This window comes from Drosophila sulfurigaster, chromosome 2L (assembly GCF_023558435.1).
Source record: "Drosophila sulfurigaster albostrigata strain 15112-1811.04 chromosome 2L, ASM2355843v2, whole genome shotgun sequence".
NCBI classification, from domain to species: domain Eukaryota; kingdom Metazoa; phylum Arthropoda; class Insecta; order Diptera; family Drosophilidae; genus Drosophila; species Drosophila sulfurigaster.
The window spans coordinates 3,188,006-3,201,366 of NC_084881.1; the positions used below are offsets into that span (position 1 = coordinate 3,188,006).

Here is a 13,361-nt window from a genome sequence, read left to right on the forward strand (position 1 = left end):
AATTTTCCCATGCTCGCAAAATTTTCTAGGCGAGTGCTTAAGACAGATTTCCATACAAACTATTTTGGAATTGTTTTTTTCTTAATTGGTCGAAACTGTTTTTGAATTAATTTTTGTTCATATAATTTTTAAAAAATGTACATTTGTTTTACAAAATTTATATTTAGCGTGGCGGAAGCATCGTGGCAACTCTAGACTATTGTCAGATAAATTCTCAATGGATAAAACTGGTTTTCTCTTTTGTAGAAATATAATTTTTTATTAATTTATGTTCATCGAAATAAATAAATGTATATAATTTGTGCTCAAAATATATATAAAAATGCCATAAATACACTATTTTCATGTGCGCAATTTCTTTGAGTAATCGAATCAAAAATATGGTCTACATACATATGTACATATATATTTTCGTTTACTATAGACGAAGGCGAGGTTACAGTTTGATTCGCATTTCAAAAATGCATGGTTATTTATTCGTTCGTATTCTAAAAAAATAACGGTAATATCATAGCAACGTTATATTTTTGCACTTAGGCGTGGTATTAATATATTTTGTTGTAAATACATATTGATATTTCTAAATAAATTTGTTATTTTTTTGGTTTCATAAATCCCCTGGCGCGCAAAAAGCGCACAATGAACGGTGTTGAGCCAAGTGTGATGCTTATGCGAAGTGGAGCAAATACTTTGTGGATGGCATAGGCCGTAACAAAGGTACTGCCGACAGCCACTTTCTCTATTATTGCACTGGACTCAATGCCAAGGAATTCCAACATGGGCATCATGTTCACTCCGCTGCAAACAAGCAATCAATTAAAATACTTAATCAAAATGCAAAGGTTAGCATCGGTTAAGTTTGATTTGCAGATGATCGAATGATCTATTAATTGTCCTACCTGGAGATGAGCATGTAGAAGCCACCTAATGATATCAGCGAGATACCTACATGAAATGCCACAATCGTAGCACCATAATCTTTAAAAGCTCTTTTCAATTGATCCTTTTTGCTTAATGCCTCGCCACTCTGCTGTTGAGGTGTCTGTGTTCCTATGGCTGATGTCGCTGTTGTTGGTGGAACCTTTGGTGGCGGACTACTTGCCTGTGTGCTGTAGAAACGACCTGCAGTATGTGAGCAGGCTTATGATATATGGGATGCATAGAAGATGCGTGTTAGTCGAACATGCAACTAGTGGCAGACTGATCTGCAACATCAGCTAGCTGTTGCGCTGCCTTTTCTCACCTTGGCCGACGTTCATCCCGACTGTGGCATTCTGGTCGTAGGCCACCCAATCAGCTCGTGTGCTTTCGCGCAATGATCGATAATGAGAGCTGTGCATATTCTGCGACGTGAACTTATACTCCTGCGACCACTGGCCACCCGGCATGTTCAAATGCGAGAACTTGTGCATGCCACCGAAGGGAGATGGCACATTGCTTTGCATAACCGCATTCAGGCTGACAGCACCAAAGCAATCATACGATTGCACATGCAAGTCCTGCACTGTTGAAGTGTCGCGCCATGTACTATTCATCATTGTGTTATCTGTAGTGATGTCAATCATTGAGATGGGCGAGTGCGATATGACCATGATATTGTCCGAGATGTCCCTTGAGCGCTGGGGGGAGAAGCGTGTCGTTTCCGCAGCATCCACATTATTTGGTAAAGGAAGTGCGGGAGCGGGGGCAGTCACTGCGTAGTTAAGCACATTGATGCTTGTGTGAAATGGTTGAATAGCTGAAAAAGAATTGAAATACATACATACATGTATATGCTTAATGGAAATATATTGCGCAGTTTGGAAAATATTGACTATATACTATGACCACACCTACACATACATATGTATGTATGTAAATAATACTTCAGAATGAACAGAAGCGACTAAATTGAATTTAATTTACGTCGGGGGTACTCGCTCTATTATCTGCTGGCCAATCACTACAAAGTTGTTTCCACATCAAATAAACCTTCACAATTGATATCAACTCTATGACCTCTAAGATTAAAACTTTACTATGGACTTTAACTATACCTGTGTACTTTTTAATGTACTGCATGTTCCAAGGTAGACGAGTGGCACGCAGCAAACCCACTTTACTTGTATTAATAATCATTTCTATATTAATTTTCGGCGGCTTCTATTAGTTGTCAAACAATGACCATTCACGACGACGAAGCAAAATTATCAACTGCACTACCTGTTGTGTCCGTGTGTTGGTTGGTGTATACGGTTTGGTGGGTAAAAACAGCTGAGATTAATCGATAGGGTTGCTAACTACTCCTGGCATAAAACAACAAATATCGATATTCTTCAAACATTCAGTATTAATTGTTAAAAATAACTTTTGAAATTCCGAATATTATGCTAAAATAACACAAATACGGTCAAATAATTTTGTAAATGTCAACAATTAACTAAATAGCCACAAATTTTGAAAGTTATTCAATATCGAGGAAAAGTGTTACCAAGCTGTCGCTTATGAAAATCTGATTTTGGTATATTTTTGCACATGAAACGGTATATTTTATAATTAAAGATGTGGTCACGCTGATTTCAACCCTGCCTTTGGGAGTGAAATGCGAATTTATTTACAAAATTGCCAATTCGTGAAAAATAAGGCTGTGTGTAATAAATGCGTTTATAATTTTATCACCATTTGGAATCTGCACTCCTGAATGCCGTACTGCAGATGAAAGGAATTTGTGTGACTTGTGTGATTGTGCAATGTGCGCGGAGAAAAAGATTGTAAGGGAGAGCGCGGCCCTGTTTATGTGGTCAAGATGTGATTTGGCTACAGATTCAACATTCAAACAACGACCAAAACAATAAACCCCGCGACCAGGCTAATTTTAGCGAGTGAGACAAGAACAATAAGATCACACAAGCGGGCAGCCAATCAACAATAACAACAGCAAAGCCAACAACATCAACAACTAAGCGTACAGAGCGCGCGCGTCTGTATGCGTGTCTGTGTTTAACTCTAAGTGAACGTGTGTGTGTGTTTGTGTGTGTAGAAAGTGCGGACGTCAGGCGTTGGCTGTTGTCGCCTTCTTCGTCGCGGTTGCCGTCGCAGTCGAGCTGTATCAATCACAACCATGTCCAGAATTACATTGACCACGTTATCACACAGTGGAGGCTTAAGCAGTAGTAGTAGCAACAACAACGGCAATAACGACACACGCTCTGGGACGCTGACGCATCTAATGGAAGAGCATCAGCAGCAGACGGGGACGAGAGCTGGAATGTCCGGCAGAGGATCGTCCGATAGTCCTGTTGCTGGTGGCTTGCTGTCAGATGGAGCAGATAGACTACGGCGACAGGGGAGTCGACTGCAAACGTCGCGATTCGCCTGCATGCGATGCTGCGGTAACTTTCTCACCTATTTGGTTCGATTGCGCAGCACACCTGAAGAACTGGAACAACGCTACAAATCCAAAGAAATCGATCGGTTTTTAGAAAAGGAGAAGCATACGTTTCGACGGCAGGTAAGTCATTCAGTCAAAACCAATTGAACTCAAAGCATATCGCTGTAAACATTCCCCGTTTAATTAAAAAATTAGTATTAATTTGTTTGGAGCAGCACACACTCACGCACATACATATGCAAGCACTGACTGAAATGCAAATACAAATACATAGACACTCGCACACACATCGCATTCATCCGGTTGACTGTGTGGCCCGCATGGGCCTCCCAGGCAAACAAATAAAACGTCAGACAAATTTTCACTTTTTGATGTTAATGTTGTTGTTGTTGCTCGTAGTTCGCTGGGCTTGGCTCTGACTTTGGGTTTTATTGTTGCATCATTTAGTCAATCATTACAACAAAAAAGTCTTATTCACACTAGAGGCATTCAATTAACAACGTTTTCGTGCTGCCGTAGTTGTTTTGCGTTGCGTGCTTTTATCGGTCAAGGTTTCAATTTCGCACGTACTTGAAATTAGATGATACTGTTTTTAGTATCTCAATCGGAGTCTCATAAAGCAAGATGCTTTTTATCACAACTTGGTCTCGACTTGTATTTTGCTTTTAGGTTAAATTGTTGCTCCTGGGCGCTGGCGAGTCTGGCAAATCAACCTTCCTCAAGCAGATGCGCATCATACATGGTGTCAATTTTGAGCCGGAGCTACTGCGCGAATACCAACATGTGATATACCAAAATGTTGTAAGAGGCAAGTGCACTAAATCAATATAAAAATCTATAAAATGGAGACGCTAACGACGCAAAATCAATATTTGTGGTTTTGTTAGCAGGTATGCAGGTCCTCCTCGATGCACGCGAAAAGTTGGACATCTCTTGGGGCAGCAATGGACGTGAGCAGGACGCTAATGACGCCAAATTAATGGAGTGCAATGCAATAGAGGCAGATCGATTTGTTGAATATGCGCCGCTTATCAAGCGACTTTGGCAGGATCGTGGCATTCGACGAGCCTACGAGCGACGACGAGAATTTCAAATTGTAAGCAATTGATTATTACAAATGTAAATGATTAAAATTGTCGCTTGGGGCCGCATTTAAGCCCGAATTGTGAACAAAGGTTTGGCACATGAAACGCGTTGATATCGCTTCCATTCACTATATATTTTTTAGTCAATTTGTTTTTATATCTATTTAATTTTCTATTAGGGTTAGAGAGCAGATAGCTTTTACCATCCCACGGTAAAATATTTTACTTTTTTTTAGTTAAAAGTTATAAGTATAGTATAAGTATAAGTATAACATTAATATATACTACGTTGAAATTTTCATAAATTGCAGAGCGATTCGGTCAGTTACTTTTTAGACGAAATCGAGCGTCTGGCAAAACCCGATTATGTACCCACTCACAAAGATATTCTGCACTGCCGCAAAGCCACTAAAGGTGTCTACGAGTTTTGTGTCAAAGTTCAAGTATGTGTCTGCAATTCTAAATACATAGTCATGTGCTCATATCGTAGTATGTATTCTCTTATTTTCTATTTGCAGAACATTCCATTTGTATTTGTCGATGTGGGCGGACAGCGTACACAGCGCCAAAAGTGGACTCGATGCTTTGATACCTCAGTTACGTCGATTATATTCTTAGTTTCCAGCTCAGAATTTGATCAAGTACTGGCAGAAGATAGGTAAGCATTTTATAACAGAATATGCCCCGATAATCACAATTATCTAAGACTATTTTTGTTTTTTAAAGAAAAACCAATCGTCTGGAGGAGTCTAAAAATATTTTCGATACCATTGTGAATAATAACACATTCAAAGGCATTTCAATAATATTGTTTTTGAATAAAACCGATTTGCTCGAACAGAAAGTGCGCAATCCAGAGACTGATATACGCTGGTACTATCCACAGTTCAATGGTAATCCGCATTCACTCTTAGACGTACAGAACTTTATGCTGCAAATGTTTATGAGCGTGCGTCGCAGCACTAGCACCAGCCGGATCTATCATCACTTTACCACTGCCATAGACACGCGCAACATCAATGTGGTGTTCAATTCGGTGAAGGATACGATTCTACAGCGCAATCTTAATGCCCTAATGCTGCAGTAGTAATTACATACATAAAGGGCCATCGTCATGGTCGTGATCATCATCATAGTTATTCACGAATCTCGCGCCAGCTCTGGTAAAATTCTCTACTATACAGATACATATACCATAAACATATATATATATACATGCAAAACGAAAGTGCCAGGCTGTCAGGAAAAATTCAAATTTGTAAAGGGCCGACCCAATTTGTTGTTAACTTTTTAAAATGGTTTAATTATTCATAAATCTTGTATTAAATGAAATTATTATATTATTTTTATAGCATTCACTTTTAAAATATGTATTCTATTTATGCATAAATGTATATAATTCATTGTGTATGTGTTCCACATGTGGCTTGCTGCTAACAGACTTTATTTATACCCAAAAAAAGAAAAAAAAAACAAAATAATTCGAACATTGCAGCTACAAAATATTTATATTATTAGAAGTCTAAACACACGCATGTATAAATAATAATTATTTTTTTTTATTAATAACTCAGTATATTTATGCCTTTTGCTACTATGACGTTATACAAGGATATGTTATATACATATTATTTATATAAATATATATAAATACTTGGCATATGTATTGTCAACAGAAAAGTCGAATATTTACACATATATACTGTAGTTTATATAAAATGAGAGAGTTTATTGCTAAGCACGAGATTTTCTCATAGAGAAAAGTCTGCAAACAAATGTACCAATTTACAAAAAAGAAATTACTGAAAACACCAACAATAATAAATATAACTCACAAAAATTACCTAATCTAAAACGAGTTTCAATTGCAATGCTACAATATTTGGGTCCCTTAACCATTTTTTGCCTTTCTCCCCTCAATTTATCAAAAATAGAGTGATTCCTCCATTCGATTCTTCATTTTCATTCCTTTTTTACACTCGGTTTCATAGGTTTATTTGGGTCTATTTAATTACAAAGAGCCGTTAATATTATTATTAATTTTATTTGCTGCACATATTGAACTAAATGTAATTTTTGGAATGTCATAAAATCGCCATCAGTTTTATTAACTAGTACGCCAAGTCAAAACATACAATAATCAATTTTTTCTGGAGATATTAAAATAATAAATACATATTTGTAATTAAAAATAAAAAAGTGAACAAAGTGTATACAATATACAATAGTAATACCTTAAAGTAATATACAAAATGTGCAGTCTGGTTTTAATACGTTTAAAACTAAAGCATAAATTGTGATGTTCACAATGCAGATCTGTCTGTTTTACCAAACTAAGAAAATCATGGGCATACTAAGACTACTACATCCAAAGGAGTTTTTAACACAAATATTTAGCATCCAGAGTCATGAAGTATCTCATTTGAAGCTACCAGTTTCGTATGAGTGCTGAAACAGAAACTGCGTTTTCGTTTCAGCCGGCTTGACTAGTGTTGTTATCGCCACAGCTGCTGTTATTTGATGAGCTATTTGAGCCCCCGCAGCAGTTGCTTTGTGCTGCTTTGACACTGAAGCTGCCCAGGCCAATGGAACTGTTGCCATCCGATTGACGATGGGCAGCAGCTGCTGCTGCGGCACTACTGCCATTCTTGCTCCGCGCTTGTCCAATTAGTTCAGCGGCAATCTCATAGAAGAGACGCTCAACGTTCTCCGCCTCTTTCGCAGACGTTTCAAGAAAGTACATATCATGTTGCTTTGCAAACTCCTCGCCTATCTGAGTGGGTATCTCTCGATCGTCGCGATCTGTCTTGTTGCCCACTAGAATCTTTAGCACTTTTGAGTTGGCATACTCCTGAATCTCGCGCAGCCAGTCCGGTAAACAGTCGAAGGTGGGCTGACAGCTAATATCATAGACCAGTATAAGCGCGTGCGCTGATCTGTAGTAACTTTGTGTGATGGAGCGAAAGCGTTCTTGCCCGGCTGTATCCCAGATTTGCAGCTTAATTTTTTCGCCCTCCACTTCCACGGTTTTGATCATAAAGTCCACGCCAATAGTGGCGCCTTGTCCAGGTGGAAAAAGGCCCTGCGTGAAGCGTCGAACCAGGCATGTCTTGCCAACGCCCGCGTTGCCCACGAGTACAATTTTAAATAGGAATTTGTATTCTTCCATTTGAAGTCACTCGACAACTAGTTACACAGCCACAGGAAAACCGTTTACCTGTAAGTATAACATTTATAAAAGTTAGGCCATTTAGACACACCTTAGTTAACGACGCGTAACGCTGGTGTGTGACAATAGGTAACTATTTCATTAAGGGGAGATGGTGGTTTATCTATTTGTTAGAGTTGGCTTTTTGCGTTTCGCTCTTAGACGCAGCCTAACGCTTCTTTTAGTAGTTAAAACTCACCTGTAGCTTTAGCTGATGAAGTGGCAGTAGACTCACGCAAAATATGTCTGCGGTCTAGCTATCTTCGTCGCAACTTCCAGAGGTGCTGTAACTCTTCTGTTTGTTTTTTTTTTATTTGACGATGATGATGACTCAACAACTAAAGCTGCCAGCAACGTATGTATATGTTTGTATTCCTTTTTTGTGCGATGAAGAGACATTCAATTAAATTGCCGCCAGGTTAAAACGGGTTTCATATTTCTTATTACATCAAGTATTAAGGCGCTGTATTCAATGCAACACGACATTAAAAACGCCTGGATAAAGCTTGGATGCGCATATGTAAATATAAACAAATCGATTAATGGCAAAACGGTCTGGCAACGCCATTTGACTGGACAATTTAGTAAATTTTCGATATTATTTATTTTTCTAGTAACAAAAATATATATTCTTTTTTAATTTTTATTCTGGCAACATTATTCTAATTCAGATATTACTGAGAACTATTAATACATATTTTTTCGCTTGACAGACCAGCTGCTGTCGATTTGTGAACCAATACAGCTCTGCCCACCATTCGAGATATATCGATTTAATGGCATAATCGATTATTACTTATTATCATCGCTTCATCAACACAACATAGTCGGCCACGCTGTGAAAAAAATTATAAATTGAAAAAAGTTGCATTTAACTTACAAATCAATTGAAAAACAGTTTCGTAAGTGATTGTTTAACTTGCACCAGCATACCAACCACAATTTTAGTTTTTTCAAACGTCATAGATACCGATAAAGGGCGTTTTCCCCATCAAATAATTCAACATGGCCGAGGACTTTGATGTGGAAGCAATGCTGGAGGCACCGTACCAAAAAAATGTAAGTGGATTAACAACTAGCAAATTCTAAAAATAGCGAATAAATTAAGCTATGGTTTGTACAAAAAATGTGTTATTATGGCGAAGGCAAATATTAAACTTTATGTACTATAACAAAATATAGACACCTCCAAACGTTCTGTATAAAATATACATACGTATATTTCTATGTATGTGTGTATGGATGTTTTATGTATGTACACATATGCATACATACATATTTTGAAAGTCGAGTGACACACATACATGCACACGTGTGTTCAGCACATTGTGTGTGTCGAGTGTTTGACCTATGGCCATTGCATACAGCAAGCAGAACGGCGACAGCCTTAAATCGATTTTTAACTTCAACTCCCGGAATGCAATCGAAAATCGACGGCCGGTAATAATCGCCGCAAGGTGGTGGTTTGCGTTATAACTATAGCAATAAATGGTTGTTGCATTAAATTTCCCAAAGTTCATTTAAGCTGGATTTTGTTTATTAGTTTATTTTATCTTTATACAGATGGTAAAAATATGTCAAAAATTACTTTAAAATACGGTTTAGTTCCTAGATAACTTTTAGTTCGATTTATTCTACGATTCTTGTTGTGTTTTTTATTCGAGTGATCCTCAAGTGTGCTGATTATTTTGAGATAATGGGTTTTTAGCAAACATTAGATTTAAAATTACCAAACAACCTGAATTGGTTGCTCTCTTTTCTGTCATCTGTCTCTCTTAAAAAACAAACATTAATTAAAAAATAAAAGCAATTTGCTATTAAAAAAAAACACCACACTACCAAAAAAATGCAAAATGAAAACAAAAAAGCAAGAATAATTCTTAAGGGTGAAATGTCTTTGCAGAAATCGTTTAAGCTCAATATTGTTGCTAGTGATTGTTTTGGTCATTCTAAACACAAAACTAAGCTGGAAACCATTTGGTAAGTTTTGAATGTGCCAGAAACTGCGAAAAAGAAAATAAAACCAAAACATATCTAGGCGTTTGTTTTCTGTATGATTTGTTTCTGTTTTTTCTATCAATTTTGTTTTTAATTGTTACCAACAAAAAATCAATGAAAACTGAACGTGCACTAAATTTCAGATAAACTCTACCTATTGTCTGGGGCAGCAGGCAGCACTACTACTACTCTCACTCACAGACAGAAAGACAAGAATGAAAGAAAGAAAGTCTCACAAGCCCACTACTTCACTGCTCTTTCAGGAGTCGAGTCTAAAATACCCAAAAAAAATATAAATTTACAAAATATTGAATCAATCCAAAAAGATATCAATCACAATTCAAAGCCAAACCTAAAACGTAATAAGCAAACTTAAATTATTTCAATACACATATCTTAACTTATATCTATATATATATACGTGTCCAATATATAGACGAAAGAGCGCCTGCGATGTGTGTGTTGGCCAGTGTCTCTTTAGTCAAATATGAGCATCCAAATCAACCAGAGCAGCCAACCTACCACCCAACCATTAGCCAGCTCTGATACCCAATCGAATCGAATTTGAATATATGTGGAGAAATTTCGCCGTGATCTACTTATGTGTGTGTTACAATCTACCATATCAGTATCAGTATACGCGGTATAGTGCTATATATATATATAATTTATATAAATATATGTATATATGTACATTTACTGCAATAAGCTCAAGTTGGCATCACCAATAATGATGCTGCTTTTTTGTTGTTGTTTTTAATATAAAATTGTATCACTATTATTACTACTGTTATATTGCTGTAAATTGGCAATGATCTGCAAGATGATCATTGTTGACTTAAGCCTTTCTATTTTATATACTTGCAGATACCAAAAAATTTAACTAATTTACTTTGATTTGCTTTCTCTTATTCAAAAAACGAAAAAAACAAAAAATATACCTCAAAAATTGTTAATTGTACAACTACGTAACGTGGGATTAACAACGAACCAAACGTTATGTGTGTGTGTCTGTGTCCCTCAAAAACATGAACATGAAATGAAAATATCCAATTCTATGTATGTACATTATTGCTTGCGACTTCCACACCTCCCATGTCTACCCAATCAACCAAATACCACAAACCCTATCTATAGAACGTCAGTGCGGGCAGCGCTGGACGGGGACGCAGGCGCAGCGGTGACAGTGAGAGCGTTGGTCATGATGACGTTGATGAGGATGAGCGTTACACTGAAAATGGAATACGTTCTTCGAACGGCAATAAAAAGCGTAGCCACCGCTCACGGTAAGCATACTGACTGCTGTAACTGATATTGGCTTTTAAATTAATTAACATATCTTTTTCTTTGCAGCAGTCGCAGTGGATCACGTGGTGCCAGACACAGACGCTCTAAGGATCGGGAGCGTGAAAAAGATCGCGCTAGTGATCGTAGCAGTTATCGCGAAAAAGATAGAGATCGTGATCGTGATCAACGTGATAATCGCTATCGCGATGGCAAAAGAAGCAGCCGATCACGTGAAGAACGTTCTAATGATGAGAGACGTGTTGGCGGCAGTGGTCGCAATGAGCGTCGCTCTCGTGATCGTCGAGGTAGCAGTAAAACAATACAACGCGATAACGAACGCAAGCGCAGTCGCTCTCGCGATAGACGTCGTCGTAGCCGATCTCGCGAGCAGCAGCGTAAACGAATGAGTCCGATTCGCGAACGTCGGCGAAGCCATTCAAGGTCCAGAGATAGAAAGTAAGTATTACTGGAATAGTTTATCAGTGTTGATAATAATTATTATTATTATTTTTTTTCTCCATGTAGCAGTCGCCGCCGAACCAGCTACTCACCTCGCCCATACGGTGGACGTGGTCGTGGAGCAGGAAGCGGTGGTGTCGGAGGCAGATCCCCACCGAATGGTGTTGGGGATCGCACACCACCCACTGAGCTGAGCCCTGAGGAGCGCGATGCACGCACCGTGTTCTGCATACAGCTATCGCAACGTGTGCGCGCCCGAGATCTGGAGGAATTCTTTTCTAGCGTTGGCAAAGTGCGCGATGTTCGCCTGATAACATGCAACAAAACCAAGCGCTTCAAAGGGATTGCATACATTGAGTTCGAAGATCCAGAGTCGGTGGCTTTGGCTCTTGGTTTGTCCGGCCAACGATTGCTTGGTGTGCCCATAATGGTGCAGCACACACAAGCGGAAAAGAATCGATTACAGAGTGCGCCGCCCCCATTTCAGCCAAAAGCTCACACCGGACCCATGCGGCTATACGTTGGCTCGCTGCACTTCAACATCACAGAGGACATGTTGCGTGGTATATTCGAGCCATTTGGCAAAATTGATGTAATTCAACTGATTATGGATACTGAGACAGGTCGTTCCAAGGGTTACGGCTTCATAACGGTAATATACCTTTTTAATAATTTTTATTATCATTATTAGCAAGTCCTATTTGCCCTTTAAGTATCATAATGCAGACGATGCTAAGAAGGCTTTGGAGCAGCTAAATGGTTTTGAACTGGCCGGCCGCCCAATGAAGGTGGGCAATGTAACAGAGCGCTTGGACATGAATACCAGCTCATTGGACACCGATGAGATGGACCGTAGTGGCATAGATCTTGGAGCAACGGGAAGACTACAGCTTATGTTTAAGTTGGCTGAGGGTGCTGGTTTGGCTGTGCCACAGGCAGCAGCTAATGCCTTGCTAGCGACTGCTCCACAGCCAGCGCCAGTGCAACAACAGCAGCAGGCCCCGTCTATTGCAACTCAATGCTTTATACTGTCCAATATGTTTGATCCGCGTACCGAAACAAATCCTACGTGGGATACGGAAGTACGTGACGATGTCCTAGATGAATGCGCCAAACACGGAGGTGTTCTTCACATTCATGTAGATGCTGTTTCACCTACAGGCACTGTATATGTTAAATGTCCAAGCACAACAACAGCTGTGTTGGCAGTGAATTCGCTTCATGGACGCTGGTTTGCCGGACGCGTAATTACGGCGGCATATGTGCCCTTAATCAATTATCACTCAATGTTTCCGGATGCAATCAGCGCTGTCGATTTGATTGCATCAACGCGCAAAAATGCTGACGATTAATAATACAGCAAGGGACAGACGGAATTAAATTGAAGATGAGCAGAAGCGTCAACAACCATCCAGCCAGCTACAATACAATACATTGTTTTTATTCGTTAAACACATTTTGTCATTTTTAAATTTTTTAAGAAGACTTATCAATTTGTATATTGATTCGCAAAGCTATAATACGAATATAATTATGTTACCAATACGCAGCATATAATTAGGCATTCCTAACACGCCAAAAATTCAATTTGGATTTTCATTCAGACCTCCTCATGTCTAGAAATAATAATCTTTTCAATTTAAATTTTTAATTTTTCAAAGCATAATTTAGCGCTACATATGTACAAGTGTATAATGTAAAGATACGAAAAACAAACATTTTGTAGTCAGCAAAAAATACAAGAGTAAAAATATAAAAAATGGTGTTTCCTTTCAAAAAATAAAAATTCTCAGATCTTGGAAGCATGAATTCGTTTGCCATAAACAAATGTGCTTATCGATAAACGATTATATGTTTAATCAACGGTTTCCCGCTATAAAATGGCAATATTTTAACCTATACAGCGAATTTGTGAGGAAATCGGTATAGTTACAATTATTTTAATAATCGAATT

The 13,361-nt window shown here is 38.4% G+C and overlaps 4 protein-coding genes across 9 annotated transcripts; 2 read left to right on the plus strand and 2 right to left on the minus strand.

The window, feature by feature from the left end:
- Positions 1 to 441: 441 nt before the first annotated feature.
- LOC133850627 (uncharacterized) lies at positions 442 to 2,196 on the minus strand. Of its 2 annotated transcripts, XM_062286757.1 has the most exons (4): positions 2,037 to 2,196; positions 1,244 to 1,738; positions 900 to 1,140; positions 442 to 798 (listed from the first exon to the last, which is right to left on the minus strand). In XM_062286757.1, exons 1-4 carry the CDS (start codon positions 2,116 to 2,118, stop codon positions 594 to 596), a joined length of 1,023 nt encoding a protein of 340 aa, XP_062142741.1. In that variant the 5' UTR covers positions 2,119 to 2,196; the 3' UTR covers positions 442 to 593. The 2 variants fall into 2 exon arrangements, with proteins under 2 accessions (XP_062142741.1, XP_062142742.1); XM_062286758.1 differs by lacking the exon at positions 900 to 1,140 and having other exon boundaries at positions 660 to 798.
- A 235-nt stretch (positions 2,197 to 2,431) lies between these two features.
- Positions 2,432 to 5,798, plus strand: LOC133850626 (guanine nucleotide-binding protein subunit alpha homolog). Of its 3 annotated transcripts, none has more exons than XM_062286756.1 (6): positions 2,432 to 3,490; positions 4,040 to 4,178; positions 4,258 to 4,466; positions 4,767 to 4,898; positions 4,974 to 5,113; positions 5,162 to 5,382. In XM_062286756.1, exons 1-6 carry the CDS (start codon positions 3,101 to 3,103, stop codon positions 5,229 to 5,231), a joined length of 1,080 nt encoding a protein of 359 aa, XP_062142740.1. In that variant the 5' UTR covers positions 2,432 to 3,100; the 3' UTR covers positions 5,232 to 5,382. The 3 variants fall into 3 exon arrangements, with proteins under 3 accessions (XP_062142740.1, XP_062142738.1, XP_062142739.1); XM_062286754.1 differs by having other exon boundaries at positions 2,453 to 3,490; positions 5,182 to 5,798; XM_062286755.1 differs by having other exon boundaries at positions 2,520 to 3,490; positions 4,261 to 4,466; positions 5,182 to 5,798.
- A 709-nt stretch (positions 5,799 to 6,507) lies between these two features.
- Positions 6,508 to 8,329, minus strand: LOC133850628 (ras-related protein Rab-30). Of its 2 annotated transcripts, XR_009895673.1 has the most exons (3): positions 7,863 to 8,329; positions 6,690 to 7,672; positions 6,508 to 6,605 (listed from the first exon to the last, which is right to left on the minus strand). XR_009895673.1 is itself a non-coding variant. In XM_062286759.1 (2 exons), the coding sequence occupies exon 2, from the start codon at positions 7,622 to 7,624 to the stop codon at positions 6,929 to 6,931; it is 696 nt and encodes a 231-aa protein (XP_062142743.1). In that variant the 5' UTR covers positions 7,625 to 7,672; positions 7,863 to 8,328; the 3' UTR covers positions 6,508 to 6,928. The 2 variants fall into 2 exon arrangements, 1 of the variants encoding a protein (XP_062142743.1); XM_062286759.1 differs by having other exon boundaries at positions 6,508 to 7,672; positions 7,863 to 8,328.
- A 93-nt stretch (positions 8,330 to 8,422) lies between these two features.
- On the plus strand, positions 8,423 to 13,162 carry LOC133850625 (RNA-binding protein 39). 2 transcript variants are annotated; one of them, XM_062286753.1, is made up of 6 exons: positions 8,423 to 8,565; positions 8,630 to 8,722; positions 10,799 to 10,947; positions 11,015 to 11,404; positions 11,474 to 12,059; positions 12,121 to 13,162. In XM_062286753.1, exons 2-6 carry the CDS (start codon positions 8,669 to 8,671, stop codon positions 12,757 to 12,759), a joined length of 1,818 nt encoding a protein of 605 aa, XP_062142737.1. In that variant the 5' UTR covers positions 8,423 to 8,565; positions 8,630 to 8,668; the 3' UTR covers positions 12,760 to 13,162. The 2 variants fall into 2 exon arrangements, with proteins under 2 accessions (XP_062142737.1, XP_062142735.1); XM_062286751.1 differs by having other exon boundaries at positions 8,437 to 8,565; positions 8,612 to 8,722.
- The last annotated feature ends 199 nt before the right edge of the window (positions 13,163 to 13,361 follow it).

Bases quoted from the DNA above. Each gene is read 5' to 3' on its own strand.
- LOC133850627 (XM_062286757.1), bottom strand. From the start codon at position 2,118: ATGATTATTAATACAAGTAAAGTGGGTTTGCTGCGTGCCACTCGTCTA. The intron at 1,739-2,036 runs GTATAGTTAAAG...ATTCTTTTTCAG, and splicing joins GTACATTAAAAAGTACACAG to CTATTCAACCATTTCACACA. The intron at 1,141-1,243 runs GTGAGAAAAGGC...ATATATCATAAG, and splicing joins CGGGATGAACGTCGGCCAAG to CCTGCTCACATACTGCAGGT.
- LOC133850626 (XM_062286754.1), top strand. From the start codon at position 3,101: ATGTCCAGAATTACATTGACCACGTTATCACACAGTGGAGGCTTAAGC. The intron at 4,467-4,766 runs GTAAGCAATTGA...CATAAATTGCAG, and splicing joins GACGACGAGAATTTCAAATT to AGCGATTCGGTCAGTTACTT. The intron at 4,899-4,973 runs GTATGTGTCTGC...TTCTATTTGCAG, and splicing joins AGTTTTGTGTCAAAGTTCAA to AACATTCCATTTGTATTTGT.
- LOC133850628 (XM_062286759.1), bottom strand. From the start codon at position 7,624: ATGGAAGAATACAAATTCCTATTTAAAATTGTACTCGTGGGCAACGCG.
- LOC133850625 (XM_062286753.1), top strand. From the start codon at position 8,669: ATGGCCGAGGACTTTGATGTGGAAGCAATGCTGGAGGCACCGTACCAA. The intron at 8,723-10,798 runs GTAAGTGGATTA...CCCTATCTATAG, and splicing joins AGGCACCGTACCAAAAAAAT to AACGTCAGTGCGGGCAGCGC. The intron at 11,405-11,473 runs GTAAGTATTACT...TTCTCCATGTAG, and splicing joins TCAAGGTCCAGAGATAGAAA to CAGTCGCCGCCGAACCAGCT.